This window comes from Benincasa hispida, chromosome 9, assembly GCF_009727055.1.
Source record: "Benincasa hispida cultivar B227 chromosome 9, ASM972705v1, whole genome shotgun sequence".
NCBI classification, from domain to species: domain Eukaryota; kingdom Viridiplantae; phylum Streptophyta; class Magnoliopsida; order Cucurbitales; family Cucurbitaceae; genus Benincasa; species Benincasa hispida.
The window spans coordinates 79,295,287-79,322,800 of NC_052357.1; the positions used below are offsets into that span (position 1 = coordinate 79,295,287).

The following is a 27,514-nucleotide window of genomic DNA, read 5'->3' on the forward strand; positions in this document are numbered from 1 at the left end:
CGACAATTTTTAATTGCATGTTGTAGTATCTGCACAAATAGATTACGGGTGTACATGGGTTGAGGGTATTTTTTGGACCAACCCGAAAATTCGGATTGGTTTTGTTGGCAACCCAAATGACCCAAATAAAGTTTTCAACCCAACCTTTAAAATTCGGGTTGGATTGGGTTGTCGAGTTATAACTTGTTTTGTTATTTTTAATGAAAAATATGTAAATTTTTTTTTAACCAACCCATAATCCAACTCCACCCAATAAAAATAGAAAAATTCAACTCAACTCAACCAATTCAGTGTTATTTGAACACCCCTACAATAGATGGAGATTTGTTTTCCCTTTTTTTTTTAATTTACATTAGAAATTCATGTAAATTTATGATTTATCAAAATAATTAAAAAGAAGAAAGAAAAAGATGATTAGATAATGACGTGGAAGAATTGGTGTAAAATTATTAAAAACATAAACCGCCATTGTTTGTGAGTTGTGTTATATAAATCGGAAATGGAAGCCCATTTTTGCAAGTGATGAAAGCCTTCTTCTTCTTCGTCTTCCTTTCTCCGTTTTCTCTCAATTTTCAAGGTCCAGTGAGAGGCAAAGAGAGGAGCCATTTGAGGCTCTGAAATGTATGTGATATTTTGGAATCTGCTTATCGACGGCGAGAAAGTAACCGTGCGGGAGTGGGAGAAGGAGAGATAAATTATTCAAAAAGAAAAAATAAAAAAATAAAAAAAGTTTCAAATTATCAAAAATTCAAATCCATTCACATCTTTTATCCAAATCCAAATCAACTTTTCTCGGATTTCCATATCTTCAACGGAAGAGATATCAACAAGTATAAGAAGAACGATCCGAAATCCAGGTAAGCTTAAATCTCTGTTCAATTCTTATTTTGAGATTCAATTAGAGAAAATACCTTGCGGATCTTGTTTCGATTCTGAATTTCTGTAAGTAGACAACAATGGCGGCGAAGGTGATCTCCGGCAAGGAACAGACGGCACCGGTGACGCAACACAACGGTCAAGTAATCGACGTGGAGTCTGTAAAATGCGAGTGCTGTGGATTGACGGAGGAATGTACTCCGGCGTACATCAGCCGTGTGCGGGAGCGGTACGAAGGGCGTTGGATTTGTGGACTCTGTGCGGAGGCGGTGAAAGACGAATCTCTCAGATCTCAGAGCAAAATCACCACCGGTGAAGCTGTGAAGAGACATATGAAGTTTCACAAAGCTTTTAAATCTTCAATTCCTCCTCTGAATCCGACGGAGGATTTGATTTCGGCTATGAAACAGCTTCTCCGACGATCGCTGGACTCTCCGAAGAAGGAAGCTTCACGATCGCTTGGCCGTTCAAATAGCTGTTTCTCCGCCATCCCGGGCCGGCGAAATCATTATGATTAGACGCCGGCCGTCGTTCACGGCGGTTAAGATGAAAATAAATAATATGTTAGGTTTAAACCTCGGATGTAAATTTTTTTGCTGGGCCTTTTTTTTTCTTCTTCTTCTTCTTCTTCTTCTTCTTTTAATAATTAATTTAGGATTCTGTTGCTTATTTTATTATTGAGAAAAAATCTCGTATTGATGAGTGATCTCAAACGAGATTTGAATTTTGCAGTTGCATGGCTACATGTATCCTTTACTCGATCTTAGATTCTTGGGTATGGTTGTTCTTTAATATTAAGTAATGCATTATTTGACAAAATCTCAAATATTTTTCTGATCGGAAAAGATTGCATAATAGAAGGCAAAATTATATATATTTTTCTTTGGGGGAAAATGTTGAAATTATGTGGTCTAAAAGTTCTATTATATTAAATGTCTCTTCAACTTTGTTACCCACTGTAATTTGTTCGGGTATTAGATTTAATAGAAACATTGTCGCATAGGATCACTAACTAAAACAAAGAAATATAATTATCGATCCTAAGACTTATACCAAAATTGGAGTAAAAGTAGTAAGAACATTATTAAATCCACATGGAAACTATTGACTAGTAAAGCTGTGAGTATACAATTGGGTTGGAGTTGGAGTTAATCAATAAAATGGGACTTGGGGATACAATTGGGTATGCATATCCAATTTCAATCATTAGATACTAATTAATAACACCGAATCTGTGAACTCCACAACCTATTACATATACTAATAGCCCAATTAGCCAATTAAATTACATTACAAAAGGGTTCATGTGTTGAGACATACTAAAGTTGGAATTCTAGTTTGTGCAACTAAATCATCAATTATGCATAGCGTCATGAAGATTTTGTAAACAAGAATTTAATACAATCAATTTATCATATCAATTCAATAAAATTCTATTAAATATAATCCAAATCAAACCCAATAAGTTTACATAATCCAGTACAATTAACTAGAAATCTTCAAGAAACCGAACATACAACTAAACCCAAGAAAGAATTTACCTAGCCTTGCATAGGAATATGAAAAGAACAATGAATGAAGAGGGAAGAATGAGGAATCTGGTAAATAATAGCCAAGAAATCGTCCAAATCGTTCTCACTTCTGTATTTTTCTTCACACTTTCTGTTATAATCAAAACTCCTCTCTATTTGTAAAACAATCACATCGTTGTAATTCTATCAAGAGCGTTGCAACGCTACTGTTGAATCAGACTTCAAGCATCGAAGGAGAGGCACAACGCTACTGCGACGGTGTGTTGCATGCGCACAGAAACCACTCGTCCATTGGAATGATCGATAACTTTTTCAAGATCATAGAAAACTCATAAGCCATTGAGAATGTGACCAAAGTCGACGATCATTGGTATATAAACAGTGACAGATCCAGAAATTTTATTGAGAGGTACTTTATATAATTCAACAAAAATAAATGTAATGAGTAGAGCTTGAACTAAGTCTAGAGGAGGCTAAAAGGCAGATTTACCACTACTAGCTAATGATTTCAAAATCATACTAGTTTATATATATCATATAAAAAACATAAAGTTGAGGGAAGATTCGAACCCCTCTGAATCCATAATAAATTTATTTCTGTATATAAATAAGAACAACTATCCTAGTGTCTTAAGTTTTGGGTGAAACCCAGAAACAAAGTCGCAAAGATTTACATCAAAGTAACAATATTATACGATTATAAAGATAATTACGGTAATGGGTTGGTTATCCCTAAAAATTCAACCTTGACAATATGTTCGGCAAGAAGCTTGGATATGGTCCATCCCATGAGGAGAGTGGATTGTTTGACGACTGATTTTCCTTAATCTTTATCTTGGGATAAATAATTTTCTGTTCACATAGTTATCAATGGTTGATAAGAACTTTATGTTAAAATGATTGGTAGTATAGATGAACTAGAACTCACAAGAAGATACCAATATCTGCGTGCCATGCTCATATAGACAAGTATACAGTAATTAAAAGTGCAATGAAATAATTTTAAATAATAGTTGTATATAAAACAGAGTCCAACTCTTAAGCTTTGTGTAATCAAATTGTTTTTGCTGTCCTACAGTCAACATCATAACTACTACACAATCATGGCCGCCAAATTGCCACGTTATGCTTTTTTTCTTACAATTTTTTTTTTTTGGCTTCTTCTTCACTAGCACCCCTCTATGTACAGTCTATTAATAAGGTTTGCAATGTGTATACTAAATTCTATAATATATCAGGTTGGTTATTCCATTCAATTTGGTGGAAGCATTCACTATGTGCAATCCAATACTCCATCAAAAAGTTCGTATCTTATCTCAAAATATATTCTCGACCAAAAAATCAAAGATTTAGAAGAGAAGAAAAGAAAAAGAAAAAGAAATCTTTGGATTGCTTGAGTGGGTGACTAATAGAAATTCATGAAAATTGACTCTATATGTTCCAACAAGATGGTCAGAGAAATTACTATAATTCATGTCCTCTAAATCAAAACCCCAACCACGACTGACATAAGGGTCTTTAAAGCGGCCCTCCCCATCACAACAAAACTTATGATTTTACCTAATATAAATGAGAAAAAAAGATGGACCCAAGTAGAAGAGTAATACTTTGACTCTTGCTTAGTTTGAATCTATTCTCGTGTATCTCACTCAATCACAAATGGAAATAAGTATATTAAAAAAAACTCTGTTTTAGAAAATGAAAAAAAAAAAAAATTGTCATGTGACCACATGTGATTGGACATTTGGATGAGTTGCAAACAAAAATGGGTGCAAGTGCAACCTGGAATGTGCCATGTATTTTTCTTAGTGTTAAAAGAGCAATATTTGGGTAATGCACCCATCTTCATATTTTCATTCTCATCATACATAAAAAAAAATAATAATAATAAAAAAAAAAGGTTAAAATATTTCAAAAAATAAGTGAGAAAATTTTTTCATGTGACAAATTATGATTAAATAATTCGATGGGATGCACAAAAATAGGTATTATCCGAGATGCAACCTAAGTATATATATATATTTTTAATTTCTTTTATTTATATTTGTGAGTGTTTGAACCAGTTTATATGCACGTCGACTAATCTTATCAGACAACCTGCATAACCCTACAATATTTGAGTGTAAAGAAGTTCGTAGGATATTAAATCTTAAGTAAGTGACCACCTTAAATTGAATCCATGACCTCTTAGTCATTTATAACGAAAGAAAATACAACACAAACACATGGTATAGTTTCTCTTTCTCCTTTTTCCTCCGAGCACTTGCTGAACTATGTGTTCTTGAACAGAAAATATAGGAACTAGTGTCAATTGGTTAAGAAATAAGAGTCCTGAATAAACGGCCCAGTGCATGTGCTCTGCTAGGTTTTCCGGCAGGGTCGAGTAAGGGAAGAAAAGAAATAAAAAGAAGGGTAGGGCCATGGAGTTGACAGTCCAAGGGCCAATAGGCCCTGGAGGTTGAATCTCAATAGAACCACTTGTAAAACAATGAAAAATATGTCCAATCAATTAGTAGAAGAGATAAAAAGACAAGGAGTGGTTGGTACAAAGGCACATGAAAAAGGCATCTCATTCAGCCCCACCACCTTATTCTATGTCATTATTCTTATTATGCCTTAAAAACCAACATCTTATGGCAAGTTCAGACAAACTAACCTTATTCATTGTTATTGTGAATCAAAGAAAGGCGCTGAGTTGGTCTTAATCTTATCACCAAAGTCTCTGCATGCCTTCTAAGCTTCATCATTCTGCAGAAGTTTCCTCACCTTTTTTCTGATAATATTAAGAATTGGAATATTTTCAAAGGGAAATGGTTATGACAGAAAGAAAGCAAACAAAATCACAATATTCGTTTATTTACTTATTTAGAGTTACTTGTTATCAATTAAAACATTATAAGACATAGATTCTTGAAAAGGCAATCAAATCTCTATATTTCAACTCTTTCTAAGTTTCAATCTGTTCAACCCAAATAAATGTATACAAGACAAACCAAAATTTCCCAATCTCAAGTTACCCTTTATAAATGGGCAGACCAAAAGGCAAACACTTTTTTTTTTTTTTCCTTTTTTTCTTTTTCCTTCGGGGTTCATTAGCTAGATTTGACGTTGAAACAGCTAGGATGCAAAACCCAGGCATCAAAGTGTCTTTATAAATTTATGATTAGGTGCTTGCCTGTGTCAAATCTCTCCGTAGTGCGACGTGTGGAAAGAGTTGGTTTACAGCATAATTATTCTTTTCCCCAATCATTAGTTGTCATCTCAAGTTTGCGTACTATATAGCAACTGCTACTACTCTCAAATTTCTCATCTACAGGTAAGATTTCAATTGAAATTTTTTTCACCTACACTCAAAAGTCAACAACAACAATAATATCAATAATCGAATATTTTAAAGCTGTTACGCAGTCGAAATTTCCATATAGGCCTCTTGTACCTTGTCAATCAGGGAAAAAAAAAAAAGAAGAAGAAAACAGTGAATTTTGAATAGCTTTTCAAAGTTAATTTCAATTTATAACATTTTTCAAACGTAATCACTTGTCCGATTATTTTTTTTTTTAAGAAAGAAACATAATATCTTATGGCGTTGATTTTGTTTGACGTGCTTACCATGAAATTTTAGTTATGAATTGTTCTGTTTTATTAGTTACATCTAACTCTAATCGGCCAGGCGCGGATTAAAAAAAACACGTGGAAAGAAAAGAGTTGAATACCCATAATAAAATTGAAAACTCTAGAATCCTTGGCGAGATATTTTTGAAGGAATTTATTACAAAAGGTATGTTTAGCTAATGTTTTTTTAAAATTTAAAATTTTAGGAAGATCGTTTAGCAATTAGACCCAAACTTATCAAGTTGTATCAATTTAGATTCTAAATTTTTAATTCCAACGAAACCTTAAACATAAACAAGTGTTGCAATTTTTCAGTTGATTCAATTTCAGCTAATATGCCCAATAATTTTTTTAAAAAATCGCATAGAAATCTTCTTTAACTTGTTAACTTCAATAAAATAAATTCACACAAATAATTTGATCAACGTACAAATTAACCATCGGATCACTTTGCCAAAGTTCATAAATTTAAACTAAAAATTAGCTCTAATATCATTTTCTCTAAAGTTTCGTCACTTTCATATTGGATACATGTTTTATAATCCATCAAACATATAAGAGAATTTTTTTTAATGATATTTGAAATAAAAACTAAATAGAGGGTTAAAATTACAACATTCTTTAAAATTTAGAAATAATATTACAATTCTTATCTAAGTTTAAAATGCAATTTGATGAAACTGAAAGTTCCAAGGTAAAATGAATACGAATGGATAAATTTTAGATCAAATTTAATAAGAAAACATGAAAACATAGATGAAGACAGGTGACTTTCTTTAAAATAACATCATTATGGGAGGCTGTAACCCAAAACAAACCCCAAAAGACATGATTTGCCAATATAATATTTTTTTTAAATGTAGATTCAATTCTAAAATAGTTGAAATCAGTTTTTCTAAAAAAATTTAAAATCATTTAAACATATTTTTTTACCAATCAAAACCAATCTTGATGATATACAAACGGCACTTAAATTAAAATTAAATATTAAATTAATTTTGAATAATTAATTAAGGTTCCAATTGATAACCATTTGGTTTTCTATTTTTTGTTTTTGAAAATTAGCATATACATACAACTTCCACCTCTAAACTTGTCATCTACATTTTATCAGTTATTTATAAAAACAAGTTAAAATTTGAAAAGTAAAAAAAGTAGCTTTTAAAAACTTGTTTTATTTTTAAAATTTAACTATGAATTCAAGCATTGTATTAATGAAAGATGCAAGTTATTTAAAAACGGAAAAATAAATTATTACCAAGAGGAATCTACGTGATATTAGATTGATTTTGATAATGAGAATTGATTTTAGCTATTTCAAAACCCCTCCTAAGACGTGTCCATACAATGACGAGAATTTAATTTCAGAGTGAAGATGGCTTATCTGTAAAGAAACGGCAGCTTCCACCTCATCCTTATCTGCAATGGGAAGCAACCGCCATTCGCCACCATTGATAGAGACCACCATCCTATCCAGACTGAATGGCCAAAGCATGTGCTGCAGTTGCGGCGGCCTCACCTATCAACCTTGCAAATCATCTGGGATTGGTGATACTGATATGTGCTTTTTATGGAAATTGGAATTATTCAGAAGCCACAAACGAAACGCACTAAATTAAACAACACAGTACATGATAAGAGATAAAATTAAGCTGCCAACTCAGAGTTTTGGAACACAATATTCATCACTAAACGTAACCACACAAAATTTTCAAAGCATTTGGCGCAAATAGACCAGTGACCTGGTGCAATAAAAAAGAAAGAAAGAAAGAAAGAAACTGTCGTATTAAAGTAGAAACATGCAAAAAAGTGAGGAGCATCATTCTATGATGTGTAATAATATAATATTAAAGCTGCGTGAACGCTTAGCAATGATAAAGTGATAATGAACGGCGCATAAAGCTTCATACAGGAATTTTGATTAGGCAGCTCAATCTTTTTCTACAATCTACAGATTCAGTATCCAAAGGCTTTATATTCCACGATTTTCCATCCCTGATCACCACTTGAGAGAGACTGCCAAATTCTCTATCATATCATCAATCAGAGAACAGTGAAGAGTCAGTACCCGCGGAAAACAGGAGGTCATGATAATCACATCAACTGAATGGATGGTCGTTACCCTACACGGACAATGAATTGCTGGGCTCCTATATACATGGCCTCCAAAGAAAATGGAGGAAATAAATCTTGTAATGGAAGGCTAGCCGATGGAGGCATGTCCGTTGACTAATTTACTATGGCTGATCCAGACTTTTCAAGGAAACCAGTTCACCCTCTTGTTGTTGGTTTCGGAACCTTGAATTGCTGGGGAGCCATCTTCGTAGCTTCTCAGGCCAAAACCTGCTTAAGATATGCCAAAACAAGCAATCACTCAAAAGAATGTTTATCTGAGACCAAATGGACCACGGAGGCTTGGTCCTTGGACAAATAAACATTATATCAGGGACTCAAGACTAAGGAAATTGCATAAGCAAAGTTTTCTCGATTCACTTCTTTGAACTTATCTGTCACTGAAGCCCCAAGTCTCGTGACAGTAAAGTAGTCCCACGATGAAGTTCTTCCAGATGCTCAATAGAATTTTGCCAACTTCACAATATTTAATAAAACCACGACTTCTGCTTCTATCTCTGTCCATTGCTAATGTATTAAAGTGATAATTCATACATTTTTTTGTTCACCCCAACTCACACTTTTACTAAGTTCAATTGTGTTTCTATACTAAAAGTCACATTATCTCTGAAACGAGATGGAAAGACAACATTTACGAAAAATCAACTTTAAAGGATAGCAGGCACGTTAATTTTATAGTGAAGAGTCATTAACATCATTTTTTTTTTTTTTTGAAGGGCAAATGGGGAGGGGACTTATTATCAATCCTATACCATAGGAGAGTTCCATGATCGTAACTACCACAACCATATATAGCGATAGATAAATACAAATGAAGTATAGAAAATGCATATACATTTGGTTGTCCATGCGAAAAGATTCAAGAATGAAATGATGAGCAGGTTTGAAGATATAAGGAGCAGGTTTACTTACAGGTCTATTCTTTCATAAATTGCCCGTCGCACTGAAGAATTAAAACCATATGCTATTGAATTGAACAAGCCCTACAGCACATAGCCAATCACAACTAGTTTGTTTATATTACCAACAGAAATCTAATTGCATCACATAAATTTGTGGAAAATTTAATCAACTTAATGGTGATTAAGCTGCTTATGATCATGCGTCCATCATTACTGGATTTTGGAACAATCAATAAAATCAATAATGATAAAACCTTGCTATTCTATTAGGTCAATGACATCTGGAAACATACTAAAAACCCCAACGAGCATTATAATCATACTATCAATTTACAACCATTTCCAAAAGGAAAAAGTTGGTTACCATTAGAGAAGCCATCCCAACATCAAGAACCGACAGCCAAAAGATTTTATGACCTGGCTCAATAAAATCATGGATACGGTTGATTGTACCAAAAGCCCATGACCCTATGAGGATGAGCGGATAATATCCCCATCTGTTTAAAGCCTGTTAGATGAGACAAGGAAAAAGTGACCAAGAATTGAAGGTAACTAATCAGAGTCCATCATGTGATTGCTTTAAAAAATAAAATTATACATGCAAAATATATTGTTGCAATGGATGCCAGAATGAATTGTGTTTCTGGATTCTGGACTAATGACAAGTTAAGACATTAAATGCCTATAATTTAGTATTGAAGACTAGTTTTCTTAATTTATTCTTTCAAGTGTCCTTGAAGTTCGTGTGAAGAGAACCAAACACAAAAAGATCATTTACCCCTAATGGAAAATAATAATAAAACAATCTTCATTTAGTGTATTTCTGAGGACATTCTTTTTCTCTCTTCGCCATCATTATTCTTCTGGATCTCTCTAAATCATATCAAAGAAATTATTGGAAATCAAACCTTCATGTCTGCTCTTGCATCCGACTGGTAAGCCCTATCTGAGATGCCAACTGCCATCTAGAAATTCCACGACCGGAAGTTATATGAAATGCAAAGATGATCACAGCATGTAATATTCTTCAGAAATGATTTGAGAACATACACGGGTAGCATTATTAAGCATGCGTATCACTTGAAGGTAAGTAAAGCCATTGTAGAGAATTGCACCCCAGAGTGGCATGTAAAATGTTATAAAGTGAACAGCCTGCAAGAAAGGTCATGCTTGAGTAAGAGTAGGATGAAAATGCAATCACAAATAAAGTTGAAGATTTATAATAAAAAGAAAGTCTTTATCCTTTCTACTTTGAGACACGAATCACACTCCTTACCCATTTCTAGCGACAACATTTTCGTACAGGTTAAAATCTACAGGGCAGTGATTGAAAATGAAGATGAAAATTTTATTCCTTCTGGGTAATATTTCATGTTAAGTTTAACACCCATTTCTAAATGGAAACCCCAAGTAGAATGCAAGAAAACTTCACAAGTTCCCATATGGAACTTACTAATTATCCTGGGTTTTCAGTGCAATACACATTTTAATTGCAGTCTCATCCCAAAAAAAAAACATGCATCCCAGTAACCAGTAATAGCTAAAAACACAATCATGCTTGAAGGAGATGATTCAAAGTTACCCACCTTTCCTGTACGACTTGACTGTGCCCAACACCAGGTACCCAAATGTCCATGGTTATTACCAATTGAACGTATAACAGTCAACACTAACGACGTCCCTGAATTAAAATAAATATTTAAATTATCATTGGAAATTATCAAATAAGTTTAATAGCTCATATATGAAACAATATTAGTTGCAGACTTAGTAATAATAATTTTGGAAACAAAAAAAGGTAATTCAATGTGCTTTTGTTAACCAATATCGACATTTTAAAGAAAAAAAGTAGAAACCCAAAGATATATGAGATGCCACAAATGTAACAGCTGAATTCATACCCCATACATACAAGTGAAACATAGCCTCCAAATCTTCAACGTCGGTTTTGTGTCTAACAACTGTACGGTGAAGGGTGAATGCAATCGTTGTGGTCCACAAGAACGATGCCACACAAAAGAAATGAGTGCTATAGCCCTGAGTATAACAGTAAAATCCAGTTGCCGGATCCCTAGATTGAGAACAATACTCATCAGTAACAAGTTCAGGAACTACCAAGTGAATCCATTTTGTGAAGATGACACCAGGAATTCCTACCCAATCATAGTGAAGAAACTGCAAAGCATATCCTGCATCCCAATAAATTACGATTAGTAAGCAAGCATTTTACAGCTAAACATATTAGCTGAAAATCAGAGGAAGCCTCTGACTCCAGAAACTGCATTTTCCGTATAGTTCTATTTCTAATAGCAAATTTGATCATTTCAGTTCGCAGGAAGAGAAAATCAACCGGAGCCGTGGTCGTCATCATCACATGTACTTGTTATTAAATTATTAGAGTAGCTGGTGAAATTTCACTTATATAATGTGTCATAGAGAATTTAAGAACAATAGCTGTCCATGACGCTAAATGTTGTCCGTTATCTACTTCGTTCGGCGCACGCGATTCTCGCGGAATTTAGCATGGTTTCACGGGTATTTATGAATCACTGGCAAACAGACAAAAATCGATAAGTTACTCAGCCTAGTGCTGCAAAACAAAATTTAAAATATCCATCTGCAAAATACGTTCCGTGCACCAAAAACTGAAGATAAAACTAAAAACAAAATCGAATTTGGTAAAGTGATCTTCGCCAAAAAACCCTAGCAGTTACGAAAGACCCTCCAAGAAGAGATCGTAATCAAAATTGAAAAGTTACAGCAAGGTAGAAACAATAACAAGAATTCTAAATTTCCAACTCTTCGCATATGAACACTAAGTAACAATGCTACGAAATCCGCGCTTCATTATTCGAATCTCACATTAATTTTAGTCAAGTTCAATTGAAGATTCGGTGTAGCTTAATCTTCAATGTCAATTGTCGAAATCAAATAATTATAATAAAAAACACTGAATCTCGCAAACGAAAGGAGGAGACGAAGATAAGTAGATCTGAAATAATAATATAAAGTAGAGAAGAAGAAGATGCGCACGGATAGGGCAAGATAGAAGACGAGCTTGTAGGAGAACTTGCGAAGTTCTTTGAAGAGGACGTAACAGAGCACTATGAATCCCGATCCCACGAACGAAAGGCTGGAGGCTCCGGCGATAACCGCCGTGAGAAGTCGATCGCGGCCGAGAATACTCCCGGCAACTCGCACAACGGGCGTCATTTTTTCCGGGGTCGGCACTGCTCGATTTCAATCTCCCGGGAGAATCACTGACGAAGAATTAGTTCTCGAATCTGAACTGTTGCGTTTTTGCCGGTTTGTAGATATACCGTTTCCTAATCGCCCCAACATACAGAAAATTGTTGCTCCAGTGTTCCTCGATCTCATTCATGTCCGTCGAGTTGGTTTCCACGTTTTTATCAACCGGAATATGCGGTTCAGTGTCCGGTTCAGATCGGTCATATTATATCATCTCATGTCCTATTCCAGTTCTCAATTCCTATCGTTACCCAAAATTTAAATACATTTAATTTGTTTTTTTAATCAAAATGTCAAACACATTTAAATGTTTGACTAGGGGTGAGCATGTTAAGCTGAAAAACTGACATGATGGATCCAAATCGGTCAAAATGGAGTTAGATAGTTGAAAATTAGATAAAAGCGATCGATGTCAATTTTCGATTTTTCAAACTAATTCCAGCGGCAGTTGGGGCGAGTTATTAGACCCGACCCGATCAATTTATTGTTTTTTTTTAAAAAATCATAAAATGCCATTTTAAAAAATAAAAATGGTTAAGGTTTGTTTTTCTTCTTCCTCTTCGATCTTCCATTCCAGCCTAAGTTGTCGACTTCGACTAAGTAGGCTTCCTCGTTCTTATTCGTTCCAGCCGCCGGCCGAGCCAACCATCTTCTTCGTTCCAGCCATCGTCGATCTTCTTTCTTCTTCGTTTTTCTTCGATTCCAACGCCAGCCCTACAAATCTGTTCCAGTCGCCGCCGATCTTCTTCGTTCTTCCTTCCAGTCGATCTTCGTTCTCACACTGCACAGTGTATCTGATTTCTACATTCAAGTAATAATTTTTTTAAAAAAATGTTATTTATATGTAAATTTGTGAAAACTATATATTTTTTTAAAATTAGATATGTTATTGTTTCTCTGCCTATTTGTATATAAGAATTTTTCAATGCTTTCCCATTATTCGAGTAGATATCTGAACTTGTTGCCCATGTTTCAATGCTTCCCCATTATATGTAAAATTATAGATGTGTAGGTAGTGATTGTAATGTACATAGTGGCCAGTGCCATAATCTTGTACAAGTCATTCAACTAGAATTTTCAAATTGTACTTTGAAAACAAAAATAAAAATTAATTTTTTAAAATAATTGTCCAAGTCATACTTAGTGTGCATGAACTTAACAATCTTGCTGAGATTAATTTTGAGTTATCAAAGTATGTGAAGGCGGTATATGTGTATGTCAAGATTTAGTCACATTTTTATTGGGGATGATCACAAATTAAGAGAGAAAACTAAACATGATTGATAAGGAAGTTAACAAATAGTTGATTTTTTATTTGTATTAAAAATTTGCTATTTATAACGATAATGATTTATAACTAAATATAACTTTTACCGAATAGCAAATACTACTAGTACTAACTATTAAATATAGCAATTTTTCTAACAATCTTAATAAATAAATATAATTTTTTAAAAATGGAAAATGAAAAACCGACCAAACCGACTGGTCGTGTTTATACCCAGTCGACGGTCGGGACCGATTTGGTCAGATTATAAACCGATTCTAGTCAGTTCGACATCGATCTGATCGAAAACCGACCCCGACCAGCCAATGATCACCCATATGTTTGACATTATTATAACAACAAAAATATATGTGTGTGCGTTTTAAACCAAAATTTAAAAGATATATTGATTAAAATATTAAAATCAATTATAATAAACTAAAACTAACCTATAAAGCACATATTTTTCAAAAGGGCTAGAGAATTGAATATGTATCTATATTCAGTTATGTGACAAATATATACGTGAAATGGAATATTTTTTTTAAAAAAAAAATCGGATGCACATATCCCTTTCCATATATAGGATAAAAAATTGACATCTTGGGCTAAACTCTAAGCCCAACGGCCCAATAGTCCACTGATTCACTTCTCATCTTTTTCATTATTATTATAATTGGAATTACATTTAGCTTCAATCCAGAAGAAAAATAACTAAAATAATAATAATAACAACTAAAACTAAAAATGATCCAGAAAATTAAAAGTTATATCATTCCCTCAAGATTCATATTCATATCTTCTTCTTCCTATCTTCCTCTTCAACTACTTGTAGGCAACACAAATCCTAAAACCATTATTCCTCCTAGACAAGCCTCTCTCTTCTTTCCAACAAGTATTCCTCCTTTCTTCAATGAATTTTCCTCTTTCCTTCGTCTTCATTCTTCAACGAGTTTCAGTTGGGTCTTCGCTATTGATAACGTCTCAGCTTGCCCTCGACCCCGCTTCACACACATATCTATATTTGTGTTTCTTAACAACTAACTAGTTAAACAAACATTTTAATAGTTAAATTCGCGATTTTACTTCCATAAGTGAAACAAATGCAACAAGTATGGAGTGGATTTAGATGATTAATACTATTAGTTCATCAATGTATAGAGGTGGGCATTTGAATTTTCGATCCCTTATTTAACGAATTAAATTATATGTGTAGTAGATTCAATATGATGTACAATTGTTGATTATATTTATACAAAAACGTATAAAACTTTTAACTTTATATTTCCCCATCAATTTAACTATTTGAATTCACCCGTTTACACCTGCATACAACACTACTTTTATCTACAGGTATTCCATATCTCTCTCAAAAACCTTCTACCATCACCTCACATTTTCTACCAAGGTTGGTAAGAAGGGTTCATTTAAAATAATAATAATTAAAAAGAAATAAAACTAAAATTTACAGGGATTTGTTTGATCCCAATTCATTTCTTCTCAAATCTAAAATATCATACAGAGATGGGCCTCCAATTTTTCCAATTCAGGCCCAGACCCAAGCCACCAAGCCCAAGCCCACTGCCTTCAATAACTCTGTCGTTTCTCCCATTCTTCTCCTCTTCCCCACAGCAGTCCTCCACCACGTAAACAAACGGCGCCGTGAACACGTCGTTGAAGTCTTGCAGGGACTTCAACACATTAACGACTTCCGTTACCGGCGGCCGCCGCTTAGGGTTGCGGCTCAAGCATTTGTGGGTTAAGGCAGCGGCCTTGCGTGCGCCATCGACTGAGTACAGGCCCTCGAGCCTTGGGTCCATGATCCGGCAGAGCCGTTTCGAGTCCTTTAAAAGTGGCTTGGCCCAATCCACTAGAAACTCGCCGGTCTTTCGGTCCATTGATGGCTTCCCCGTCAGCAGCTCTAGTAAAACGACGCCGTAGCTGTACACGTCACTCATCGTCGTCAAATGGCCTGCAAAAGTGGTTCAATTGCGTTAGGTGCCACCAAATAATAATAATAATAATTAATTAATTAATTAAAATAATGGTCCTTATTAGATTAGGAATTTCAATGGTATGATTTCATGCAGCAAAGTTCACTTTCAACTCTATAATTAATTTTGTAAGCTTAATTAAACTAATTGTATAAAATTATAGAGATTAAGGTATATTTCATTTAACTTTTTGAGTATTTAATTAAAAAAAAATAAAATATTTGAAAATTTCAAAAGTATTTTAAATATTTTTTGACAAAAAATTTAAATAAAAACAATTTTTTTAAAGTCAATCTAAACATACGCTAAATTAAAACTTTAGTTCGCTTACCAAATTTGACATATTCAGGAGCAGCATAGCCTTGAGTTCCCATAATGCAAGACATGTCAGGTTGGTCTTCACAATCGACACCACCGTCTTTAGCCAATCCAAGATCGGAAAGTTTTGTTGTATAATCCTAAATAAACCCATTACAAAGAGTCAGTACTTTAGAAACATTACATTTAATTCTGAAACAAATCAAATATTAAATTATATTTTTAGTCCCTAAATTTTTATAATTATTATTTTAAAAAAATACTGTTCTAGCTTTCAGAAAATATAAAATTTAGATCAAGATAACTTACAGAATCCAAGAGAATATTAGAAGTTTTGAAATCTCTAAATATAACGGGTGGGTCGGCTTCGTGAAGGAATTGAAGGCCTTTGGCTGCTTCTAAAGCAATTTTCATCCTCGTTGACCAAGGCAGAGCAGCTGAATACTCTACAATTATTCCAAACTATATTTTATTAGTTAATGATAATAATTAATTAATTTAATCCCATTTTTTGCTGACGTAAAAAATGAGAATTATTGTTGGAAATAAAAGACGAAATAAATAAATAAATAAATAAAAAGGCCCTTACTTCTGAATAGCTGGTTTTCTAAACTGCCTCTAGCCATATACTCATAAACCAAAAGTCTATATTCTTCTTCCCAACAGTAACCGATTAGTTTCACCAAATTTTGATGCCTCATTTGCCCCAAAATTATAATCTCTGCCTATAATAATAAATGCACAAAAAAACAACAACACCAAAATTAATATCATCTCATGCAAAACCCATAATATATATATATTAGTATTATATATATATATATTTCAAATTTGCTGAATAAGTTTAAAACTTTCAATCAATTTGGTTTTAAAAAACTATTCTCAATAAATTGCAAAAGTCAAACCGATATTCTTTAAAAAAAAAAAAAATTGATGTAAATTGCAATAAAACAAAATACTTTTCTACATCATTTATCACGCGGTAAATCTTTTTTTAATCCTTCTATTTTTTTTTTCGTAAAAGAAAATGTACAATTTGTTTTTTTATTTAAAAAAAAAAAAACACGACTTCATAAATAAAAATAAAAATAAAACAAAAACTAAAGGGTTTTTTTTTTTTTTTTTCAATGCCTCGCCAAAGTTTTCCGACTTAAAAACTTTAAAATTTGTGAAGGACCGAATTGAAAATAATGTAAGGGCAAATAAGTAATTTTTTAAAAAACTTGTAAACTGAAGGCAACCTACCAGCCATTCTTTATGGCCTTGAGATCCATCGAGGTCGAGCAATTTAACGGCGACCGGCTGAGCTTCCAAGCCCGGTTTAATTTTATCGTCGATGAACCCTTTGTAAACCGGACCGAACCCGCCTTCACCAAGCAAATTGGAGGAAGCGAAATTGTGAGTGATGGTTCGAAGGTCCGCGAATGAAAAAATATGAAGCTTCGGTCCGACGAGGGAATTCGACAAGTCGTCGATCGACAACGGCGAACTCGGATTACTGGCGTCCGATAGCGACAGCCGCTGCGATGAACCTTTTTTCGAAAATCGCCGCCGCTCGTCGTCCTCGGACTCCGATAGACGGCGGTGCGACGCAGTGTAACAACTCGGAATGATCATCGATTTCCACGTCATCTTCCTCTTCATACCCATAATTGCATCTGAATTCTGGATTTTCTTTTGGAAATTAAAATTGAAAAATGTAATTATTTTTTAGGTATTTTCTTTTTCACTCACCTACTGCAGAGGAAGAGTGGTATTTATAGCAATGGGGTTTGCCGCGTGGCTTCGTTGTGGACCCAGTTTTGTGAGATTATTAGAAATCTTAGTCTAATAAATTATTGGAATTTTGAAACGGGAAACAGCTTGCTATTTTCCTTCACGTTGAATTTGATTTGAGAGAGGAACCAATATTTTCTCACAATAAAATAAACACACAATTTTGAGCTTAATTTAAATTTGATCTATAACTTTCAGAATATAAATTTAGTATATATTTCTCATTTAGTATTGAATTCAGTGTTCCTTAATTTCAATATTTTACATTTTTACTTTTAACTTTTTTATAAATGTTCATTTTGGTATTTGACATTATTTTCAGTTATTTAATTTAAAAAATGTGAAAATAGTAAAATTGATTAATAAATATTAATACAATATCTACGAGTGAGTATTAAGTAAAATTAAGTTGAAGTGTGAGTTTTAAAGTCGTATAGATTAAATCGAAACAAAATTTAAAATTTAAAAGTAAATATAAGATTTTGAAATTTAGGAATCAAATTAAAATTTAACTCCGAAATTAAGAATAAAATTATAATCCTTTAAAATTTAGAGATGAAATGAAAATAAAACAAACAAAAATTCTTCCTTCCTATTTTCATTAATGCGTTTATACTCGATTAGAAAGCTTTACCTTTTTTTTATAATTATTTTTTAAAAGAATTAGAAATAATTGGGAATATGATGTTTGGGGATTGGGTGAGAGTAGACTTTTTCCTGACACTACAAGTTTCAAGTAAAAATAGAAACTGATTTTCTGTTTTATTTTTATTCAAAAGATAAACAAGAAAGAACTTCCTGTTTAAAATTATTGGCAACTTTTTTATTAAAGGTTTGCTCTGCCTTAATCTAGCTTCAATTACCCAAAAAATGGTGTAGTTCAGTAGAGGTCTAAGTCAAAGTTTTGATAATAATTGCATTTACATTGATATAATAAATTAAATCAACAACTTTTAAAATAATAATTTATATTTTATAACAACGTAGTTAGTCTTAATAATTTGATTACCTTCAAATAATCATAATCAACCAAAATATTTGAGATTTGAGAGGTGGAAATCTGAAAGTTATTGTTTTCTCTCATTTTTGTCATATTTAAAATGAGCTACTACATCGTGTGACGTGCAAAGCTTGAAAGATTAAGAGTTTAGGATACTTGACTCCATATCTCGAGTGGTTTACATTTATTTTGGCTCGAGATGTAATCTTCTAAGTTTGTTTGAGATATTGTCTTTTTATGTTGTTTATCCTTAAAATAATTAAAAAGTTACAACTTACTATTGATATATGTTGGATTGATGACATAGAATTCCTCGAACTCATAATATATTTAGAAGGGTGATGATTAGGTGTAACCTAAACTGCATCTAACCATGTGCATCTTCTTTTTATACACACAAAAAAAAATTAAAAAATTAATATTTCCTTTTTTAATGATTGGGTGCAACCTAACTATGTGCATCCTCTTTTTACACACAAAAAAAAAAAAATAGTTAATTAAAAAAAATATTTATCATGTGTCATAATTTTGTTTGACAATTATTTGAACTGGACCAAGATAACTGCAGCCAGAGAACACCTAAATACAATCCAAATTCTTTTCTATTTAGAATTGTTTTGCAATCTACTTGGAGGAGGGAAAGAAATTGATTAATTAAAAAGTAATAATAATTAAATTACATTTATAATTGAAACACCTAACCTAAAGAAAGCTGAAGTTTTTGTATTTAATTATTTTTTAAAGTTTTCTTTCCCTATCTAGATAATAAATATTTTTTACGTAATGATTTTCTTTATTATTTTTATACCTACAACATTTTCCTTTTATCAACGATGATGGTTATTTTATAATTCAATAGTTTTTCCTTTTCGTATTGTTATTATTTTCATTCACGTTGAAAACAGTATTACTCATTCCACATCGGCATATGTCCGTCATCTAAATAACGTAATAACAATATTCATACAAATTCTTTACAATATAACGCCAATAGTTAGGCATGTTTGACAAGAAATTAACTAGACTTTAGTTATGATTCGAGATTATAAAGTCGTTCTATCGAAATGATATATTTTTGCTCATTTCAACTTACGCGTTTGTTGTTATTTTTACTTATTACATCAATTCTACATCACACGATCTAAATAAATTTAGAATCATCTTCAATATAAAAAGATGAGTCAACTTAATCAACATTTCTCAGTTCCTATCATTGATACTCTATCAATACTTATCTCTAATAGACAATAGTTATATTTTGTTATATTTAAAAATATTTAAATCATTTTTATAATTTAAAACAATTGCTCATAAACTTACCATTTATGTCATAAAAAAAATACTATACTAAATCACATAGATTCACACACTATATAATTATGATATATTTTCTAATTTCATTATTTTATAAGTTAACGTTAAAAATAACCTTAATTCAGTAGTAAATTAATGAAGTGTAGTCTCTCCCTTCAGGTTGAAAATTTGATCCAACCTCTGTGGCGAATTAAAAATAAAATTAAAACATAAAACATTATAAATCCATATTTATAAAAACCATAAGAAGAACGGCTTATAAGAGATTTTGGGATATAGTGTTATCAGCGGTTGAAATAAATTAGTATCCGTAGTATGGTATAGACATTAATTATCAGTAACACAAGTAGAATTGTATTGTTGTGTATACGTGTCATTTGTTTAATTTAAATGCGTGACGCGATAAGAAATTACGTGGCATACACGTTGCAAATTATTTATTATTTATGAATAAAAAGTGCATGAAATTATGTGTATAATTAATATGATACAAGTTGGGTATTCAGGGGTCGGTAGGGTTGGGATCGGGATAATCGATAAGCATGAAATGTTTTTTTTTTTTTAATAAACTGGAATATATATATATTTGGAGTGTCTCGTTTTTATTGATGGTCTTATTTTAGAATTGTTTTTAAATATATTAAAATAAAAAAAATATTTATAAATATAGTATCATATAGATGAGTGATAAATATAGTATTCTATCAGCGTAAGTCATTAATAGACAATGATATTTTATGTTTAAAAATATTTTTATCAATTTTATCATTTAAAATAAATTTTTTATTTTTTTATTTAAAATTTGAGTTTAAACCATTATATTATTATATTTTTTCTCTTTAATTTTGAGTTTAATTTTTATTTAATAGACGAGTTTCAATATTTTACCTTTTCTTTTCACTTTTGATTAATCATCATTTCAGTCTTCGACTGCGTTAACTATTTAGTTAATTAATTTTCCATAATGATGATGTGATTTGTTTTAATTAAGTACAATAATGATAAAAGAAGATAGTGAAAACTAATTTAAATATTCTAAAATATTTAATAGAAATTAACTCTAGTTGCTTGTGGAATATTTAGTAAAAAATCGACACTTAAAAATTAAGGGAGTATTTGGTATGCAGGTTTGGAATCTTAAGCCTAAAAATGTTAAATTTAGAGGATTAAATTGGGAGGTTTAGATAGCATGGGTTTAATAAAACTATATTTAGACCGTAGGGTTTGAAGTCTGAATTTAAGAAAACCGTGTTTGGAGTGTAGGCTTAAGTAGCCTGGGAATAGAGTGCAAATTTATAAATATTTAGTTTGTGAAATATTTTATTATATTTAATCACTTGTTAGATTTTATATTAGTTTAAATTTGTTATCTTGATTGTTTTAATATAGTTAAGTTTAAACCACTTTAGAAGATTTTTTTAAAAAAATTTGAAATAAAGATTTTGACTAAAATTATAATTTTATTTAATCTATTGTTTTAATAATTTGATATTTTAATTTTACTAGATTTTGAAATAAAATTTTATAGCCTTTTGTCGCTTTAACTAATTTGAAAATGATCATTTTTTCACCATAATAAGCTAATTTAAAATTGAATCAAACTAATATTTTAATACCAAACTAAATTATTGAAAATTTATATATATATTATCAAATTATGTTTGAGGAATAAAAAATTATAAATTTTGAATTTTAGTTTTTATTTGGTCGCCAAGTTGTTTTAAACATTTTAAATCTTTATGTTTAGAAAATGATTTTAAGTCTTCGAGTTAGTTAAAATGACCAATGGAAAAAAAATAAAAATATAATTAAAAATTAAACTAGGACTTCTACACATATAACCTAAATAAATATACATACACAATTGCAGTATAGTAGTGTATTTGGAATGATTTAAAAAATATATATCTTTCAAAAATTCATTTTATTTAAACATTTTCTATGAAAACTCATCAAAATAAAAAAAAAAACACACACATATATTGCAATTCTTCCTTAAAAGTGTCTCTATATACAAATTTGTATGGTTTGTTACCTACTAAGAGTGTTTTTATTAATGTTTTTCAAGTTTGGATGGTGGCGGTCGCCAGAGGTAGTAGTCGGAGTTGGTGGCTAAAATGCCAGTGCAGGGGGAAGGGGTTGCCAGAGGTTGTTGATGCGTGGTTGGAGTTGGCGATGGGGGGGGGGGGGAACTGAAGATTGGTCAATAACGGTCATCGAGGTGGTGGCTAGATGTGTTGGGATTGGTGTCATGATTCTCCCGGAGTCTCATTATTTTGTAAAGATATACATTGTTTGATGAATAAAATAATTTTTATTTAATTATAACATTTACTCATGTCCAATAAACAAAGCTCATTGGTTATTTTATGTGAACTTGAGCATGTATATGTAATATACAAGTGGATCATGTCTTAAGTGATAACCTAAATAGGTTTGTAGCATAAGGATTAAGGTGGGATACCTGATTCTGGTGACACTACGAATACGACCCGCTTTGTAGAGGTTTACAAGTGTTGTAAACTACTACAGATGGTAGATCCTGACCATTCATGTGGAGACGTGCGAGCGGGGGTGTCCTATCAAAGAGTTTGTATAAGACCTAGACCACGAGATGACTAGACTTTGTATATAACGCCATTGATACTAGAGACTTACATCTCGCCTAAACGACCATAAACGACACGACCTCAATCATGAGTGTTTTGGAAACTCTTGCCTTTGAGGGCGGCCATTTGATTAGTATGGATGAGAGTGGCCAGATTGCCAACTCAACATGCCTACCTTTTTAGGGACTTGTCTGATCTGGGAGCTGAGAACTCAATCCACAATATAAAATTCACTCCTTTCCTAAAGCAGGGATAAGTAGAGAGATTGCTCCCTTAAGGGCCGATTCCGGGGCTTGAACATAGTGGTCATAGTTTCTCTTTGGAAGAGATGATTCCATCATAGTAGGACTATAACTTATGTTCATTAGAGGGATCAGTGGTACTTAAGGAGTTAGATGTAAGGCATAACGGTTATTGGCCCAGCTGTACTTACGAGCGATCTGTGAAGGGTTGTCGCACTTTTGATTGGTTAAGATGAACACATAATATATCTGTGGTAAGGAGAGTTCGGCTGTCGGTCTTTAGTGGAGTGCTTGACAGTTAACGGATGGTGGATCCCGTGACTAAAGAGTTTAATCAGTTATTCACATACCGTCTGAGCTTCGAGCTACAGGTTCATAAGGTCCCCTTCGTAGCTCAATGGATTCAGTTGAAGATCAGTTCTTGGTGTTGATTTGAAATGTTCAAATTAACAAGAGGTAATTCAGTTATATATGATATAATCAGATTGATGTATGAGATACATCTAGTGGAGGATTGATGTAAATGTGATTTACATTATGTACCATGGAATAGAAAAAGAACTATGGTTTATATGTTTCATGAGATGAAATATTAAAACTATAGGTTATAAATATAGTATGATAAGTTGATTATTATTTATATTTACAATAATATTAATTACTGGATAATTAAATCTTTTTCTCTAACAACCAATTGAGTTTGAGGTTGTTGGTGGTTCATGGTAATCGTGAGATAAAAGGGAAATTGTTTTCCAATTTTAGAAAGTTTTTGTCAAATTTTGTTTTGAGATTTCTCTCTCGGAAAAAGAATATCACGGAACTTGTCAAGTAAATACGAATTTACTAAGCGACAGCTTGTTTTAGTAAACGATCGTGTAGTGTTTTGTAAACGACAGACACACAGTTAAACGATCGCTTTGCTTTTGCTAGATGATGGCTTAGCTTTTGCTAAACAATTGGGCATCGACCTATATGATAGGTCCAGTCTTCTCCCACTTGCCCAATCATGTACACAATTATTGTTTCCTCCTTCGTCTGTCTCATTCAAAGTCCACACAGAGCCCATCCTCTAGATTATCACACCGAGAATACCAAAGTAGCATTTTTGGTGGTGTCATACTCAACTCGACACCGTTGAGGTTCTGTGGAGGCCGTTTGTGTTGTTGGAATGTTCGTGACCGAGGCGATCGCAGAGGACGAGTACGTGGTGTTCGTGCTGCGGAGCGGTCGTGTTGTTTGAGCGTTCGAAGTTGCTGTGTTCGAGCGTTCGTGAGCAAGGAGCGCATAGATGAGTCAACATATGTTCATAGCATTCTTCTTGTTTATTTGTACTTTTATGGTGTAATTTATGTATTGATTGCATAACCATTTATGTTGTTTACTACTGTAATTTGTAATGTTCATGCATGATTGTAATTTGTAATGATCTATTTCGCTGCTCATGGAAATCCTCGTGTTCGATTTCCTTCAAGAGGTTGACCGACGATGGTCACCAAAGTAGCGATCGAAGTTGGCCGGCGGTCGCACGAGGTAGCGGTTGGAGTTGGCCAACGACGGTCATAGGAGGTGGCGTCCTAAGGTTGGTCGACATTCTTCCTAAATAAAATTAGAAAAAAAATGGATAACTCATATGTTTGAATAATGGCATGGAAAAAAGGATGGTCTTCCTAAATCCATGTCCCCAAACAAGAGTAGTGTTTAGAATATCTAACTCATCTAATCCTAACCCTTGAAACAAACACTCAAATAAAAAAAAATTAAAGTTCAATAGTAAAGAAGGTAATATTTTAAAATCTGGAGATAAATTGAAATTTAAACTCAAAATTTAGGAATAAAATTGTAATATTTTGAAACTTATAAATGAAACAAACCGTAGATACAAAATTTAATGATAAAAAAGTAATTTTCTCTATTAAATTTGTGAGTTTTGTTTTTGTTTTCAAAATGAATAAATAAAAGGACAACTGTACAAGACAGTGTTTGGCTTTTATGTTTAATAATAATTCAACCTTTTCTTTAAAATAAATTCAGCGGTTTAAATGTGATTGTGATTTGTCCCTTCTAATCTCCGAATCCAAACACCTCCTTTCTCACGAAGTATTCGGGCGGGGGCTTCCTAGAGAGGGTTGGACTTCTCCCCCCCCCCCATTTTTAGAATTTTAAAAAGCTAAGGAGAATCTTAATCATATAGACCGTTTGATCAAATAATTTATTTATTTCTATAGTCAGAATCATTTTTAAAATTATTTTGACGTGAAAAGTTATTTGTCTGAATTTTTAAATTTTAGCTTTCCTAAAAATTTGGTATCTCCTTATCCAAAACAAATTTTAATCTTTTTAATTTATTTTCTTACATTTATTCTAAATTTTAATTGATTCAAATTTTTATAACAATTATTATTTTTTTAAAATATTATTTCATAAATTATTTTAGTGAAATAAAAATAGTTGCAATTCAAATTATATATATATATATATATATTCAAATCATTATGATTGGAATTTCGTAGGTTTAATTTTGTTATTATTAAGGTTCTATTTGGTAATTATTTTATTTTTTCTTTATGTTTNCAAATCATTATATAACTAAATTACATTAATTTAGTATTAATTTACCAAATATCTTAACTAGTTCTTTTCTAAATTAAAATTGAAATTTACCAAACACTCTTTTACTTTTCTCCACAACTGATTTTTTCTAGGAGCACAACTACCAACAATTATTTTAAAAGTTATGACAATCCCAAGCGAAGTTTAAATATGAAATTAATAAATTAACATTTAGTTATAAAAATTATAATTTTTTAAGAAAAAATTCTTATAAATAGAAAAATCCTAAAAGTATTTACATTTCATAGCAAAAAGTTTTAAAAGTGCTATATACTTTTGGAACTCTTTGCTATAAATTGTAACTATTTTTAAATATTTTTTTATATTTAAAAAGACCATTTTTTTTAAAGAATTATAAAAGTAGGGTTAAACCTTTTTTTTTTTTTTTTTTTTTAAAAAAAAAATCTACACGATATTTAGATTTTTGACATTATAGTCAATGACGTTTGTAAAATTGATACAAATTTGAATATTTAAACTTTAAAAAATATTTAACAAGTCTACCATATTTAGACATATATCTAATTATTAGACTTCAAAGCAAATAGAATATATATGTTAGAAAAAACTACATCAGATAGATAATATATGAACTCAAGTCAAAACACAAGCATATGAACTCTAGATATATGAATTCAACTCAACACCTCAAATAGATCTTAAGTTAAAAAAAAAATTGATAAATTGAATCAATGTATATAAATTTAATTTAAAAAAAATTAAAAATCAAATAGTTACTAAAAAGACTTTAATACCTAAAATTAAGAATTACCTAAATTTTATCTGGCATTAGATATATTACATATTAGAATACTACTAAAGTGATAGGCTCATTAGTTCAACTTCATGCAACCAAGAGCAAATCCAAACACCTCTTTTTTTGGTCTTTAGATTTAAATAGAATAAAAAATAATTTTTTTTTAATATTCCCTTGTCATTGGTCCATCCAGACACAAATATGGATTAATTCTCCATAAATTTGCTTCCTTTAATTTTATTAGAAATTAATTTGTTTATTTAATTTAACAACCGATGCTAAATAGAAATAATAATTCAAATCTTTACGAGGTTAGGAGTTTTTTTTATTTTTCCATTTGTGTTTTTAGTTCAATCATTATTACGAAGTGAAAAATAAATTGACAATATTTAAAACGATACATGATTTATATCATATTTATTAAATTAGGTTAGTTTCTGTTCGTTGAAATTAAATTAAAAAAATAAAACGACGAATCCAATTTGAAAATTACGATTAGAGGATATATATATATTAAAAATAAAATGGTGAAGAGTTGGAAGCAAGGAAGAGTTTGAAAGTGGTCAAAATTACAAGGTGAACCAAATTGATCTACTCTCCAACTAACCCTCTACTAATTTAATTAATTAATTTTTAAAAACTTCAATATTTTTGCTATAAAATTACGACATCGCTTACATCTACAATATTAATTGGTTGAATTTATTACTATTATTATTATTATTTAATTCATGGGAAAGAGACTATCATGTTATGCAAAACATGCTCTTAAATCAATTGGTGACTGCTTTGTTAATTAATTTAATATATCTGACCTAAATTAATGGAACCAAGTTGAGGAGTCCGATATATATGTGTGCGTGTGTGGGGTTAATTTAAATGGGTATTTTTTAATTACCTCATGAACTTAAATTAATACTGTAAAATTAGGTCATTTAAATAATATATAATTTTTTTTATTGGTTTCTTATTCTGTAAATGAGTTAAAAGAGTCCAGCCACAAAGTTGATAATAATTACATTATATTGACAATAATAACATTATATTTCAATTGAATTATATTCGCGTCGAATTGAATTAAATGAAAAATGGGAGTAGATATGAAACGAAGAATAATGGGAAGATTTTGAAAAAATTAAAGTTAGCTTGCGTAACGCACAAGAAATTCTAGAAACAAAGTTAGGAATTTAAGTGGTTTTAGATTTTTTTTTTGGGGGGAGTTGGTGTTATATATAATAAAGACTAATTAAAGGGTTAAAATAATAATATTATTAACATATATCTGGTCATAGTATTTCTCAAACCACATCAGCCCATAGCTTC

At 31.6% G+C, this 27,514-nt stretch overlaps 3 protein-coding genes and 1 long non-coding RNA gene across 7 annotated transcripts; 1 reads left to right on the top strand and 3 right to left on the bottom strand.

Annotated features, from left to right (window-relative positions):
• The first annotated feature begins 496 nt into the window (after positions 1 to 496).
• LOC120086213 lies at positions 497 to 1,695 on the top strand. Its single transcript, XM_039042748.1, has one exon. It carries the CDS (start codon positions 957 to 959, stop codon positions 1,392 to 1,394), a length of 438 nt encoding a protein of 145 aa, XP_038898676.1. The 5' UTR covers positions 497 to 956; the 3' UTR covers positions 1,395 to 1,695.
• Positions 1,696 to 2,284: 589 nt separating this feature from the next.
• Positions 2,285 to 5,184, bottom strand: LOC120085606. Its single transcript, XR_005483999.1, has 2 exons — positions 5,065 to 5,184; positions 2,285 to 2,715 (listed from the first exon to the last, which is right to left on the bottom strand). It is a non-coding gene; the product is annotated as an uncharacterized LOC120085606 (long non-coding RNA).
• Positions 5,185 to 5,583: 399 nt separating this feature from the next.
• Positions 5,584 to 12,449, bottom strand: LOC120085605 (G-protein coupled receptor 1). 4 transcript variants are annotated; one of them, XR_005483998.1, is made up of 10 exons: positions 12,089 to 12,447; positions 11,213 to 11,244; positions 10,957 to 11,126; positions 10,642 to 10,736; positions 10,106 to 10,207; positions 9,964 to 10,020; positions 9,420 to 9,563; positions 9,066 to 9,136; positions 8,143 to 8,363; positions 7,656 to 8,048 (listed from the first exon to the last, which is right to left on the bottom strand). XR_005483998.1 is itself a non-coding variant. In XM_039041670.1 (9 exons), the coding sequence occupies exons 1-9, from the start codon at positions 12,266 to 12,268 to the stop codon at positions 8,524 to 8,526; spliced, it is 978 nt and encodes a 325-aa protein (XP_038897598.1). In that variant the 5' UTR covers positions 12,269 to 12,449; the 3' UTR covers positions 5,584 to 8,523. The 4 variants fall into 4 exon arrangements, 3 of the variants coding, with proteins under 3 accessions (XP_038897598.1, XP_038897600.1, XP_038897599.1); XM_039041670.1 differs by having other exon boundaries at positions 5,584 to 8,650; positions 12,089 to 12,449; XM_039041671.1 differs by having other exon boundaries at positions 7,656 to 8,363.
• Positions 12,450 to 14,834: 2,385 nt separating this feature from the next.
• LOC120086358 (serine/threonine-protein kinase RIPK) lies at positions 14,835 to 17,626 on the bottom strand. The gene is made up of 5 exons (XM_039042974.1): positions 17,129 to 17,626; positions 16,473 to 16,608; positions 16,193 to 16,329; positions 15,897 to 16,023; positions 14,835 to 15,543 (listed from the first exon to the last, which is right to left on the bottom strand). Exons 1-5 carry the CDS (start codon positions 17,531 to 17,533, stop codon positions 15,086 to 15,088), a joined length of 1,263 nt encoding a protein of 420 aa, XP_038898902.1. The 5' UTR covers positions 17,534 to 17,626; the 3' UTR covers positions 14,835 to 15,085.
• Between the last annotated feature and the right edge of the window lie 9,888 nt (positions 17,627 to 27,514).

Coding starts and splice junctions, on each gene's coding strand:
- LOC120086213 (XM_039042748.1), top strand. CDS start 957: ATGGCGGCGAAGGTGATCTCCGGCAAGGAACAGACGGCACCGGTGACG.
- LOC120085605 (XM_039041670.1), bottom strand. CDS start 12,268: ATGACGCCCGTTGTGCGAGTTGCCGGGAGTATTCTCGGCCGCGATCGA. Junction 11,245..12,088: donor TCTTCTATCTTGCCCTATCC/GTGCGCATCTTC, acceptor ATTGGGATGCAG/GATATGCTTTGCAGTTTCTT. Junction 10,021..10,105: donor TGCTTAATAATGCTACCCGT/GTATGTTCTCAA, acceptor TGGAATTTCTAG/ATGGCAGTTGGCATCTCAGA.
- LOC120086358 (XM_039042974.1), bottom strand. CDS start 17,533: ATGGGTATGAAGAGGAAGATGACGTGGAAATCGATGATCATTCCGAGT. Junction 16,024..16,192: donor CTAATATTCTCTTGGATTCT/GTAAGTTATCTT, acceptor GGGTTTATTTAG/GATTATACAACAAAACTTTC. Junction 15,544..15,896: donor TCCTGAATATGTCAAATTTG/GTAAGCGAACTA, acceptor CCACTTTTGCAG/GCCATTTGACGACGATGAGT.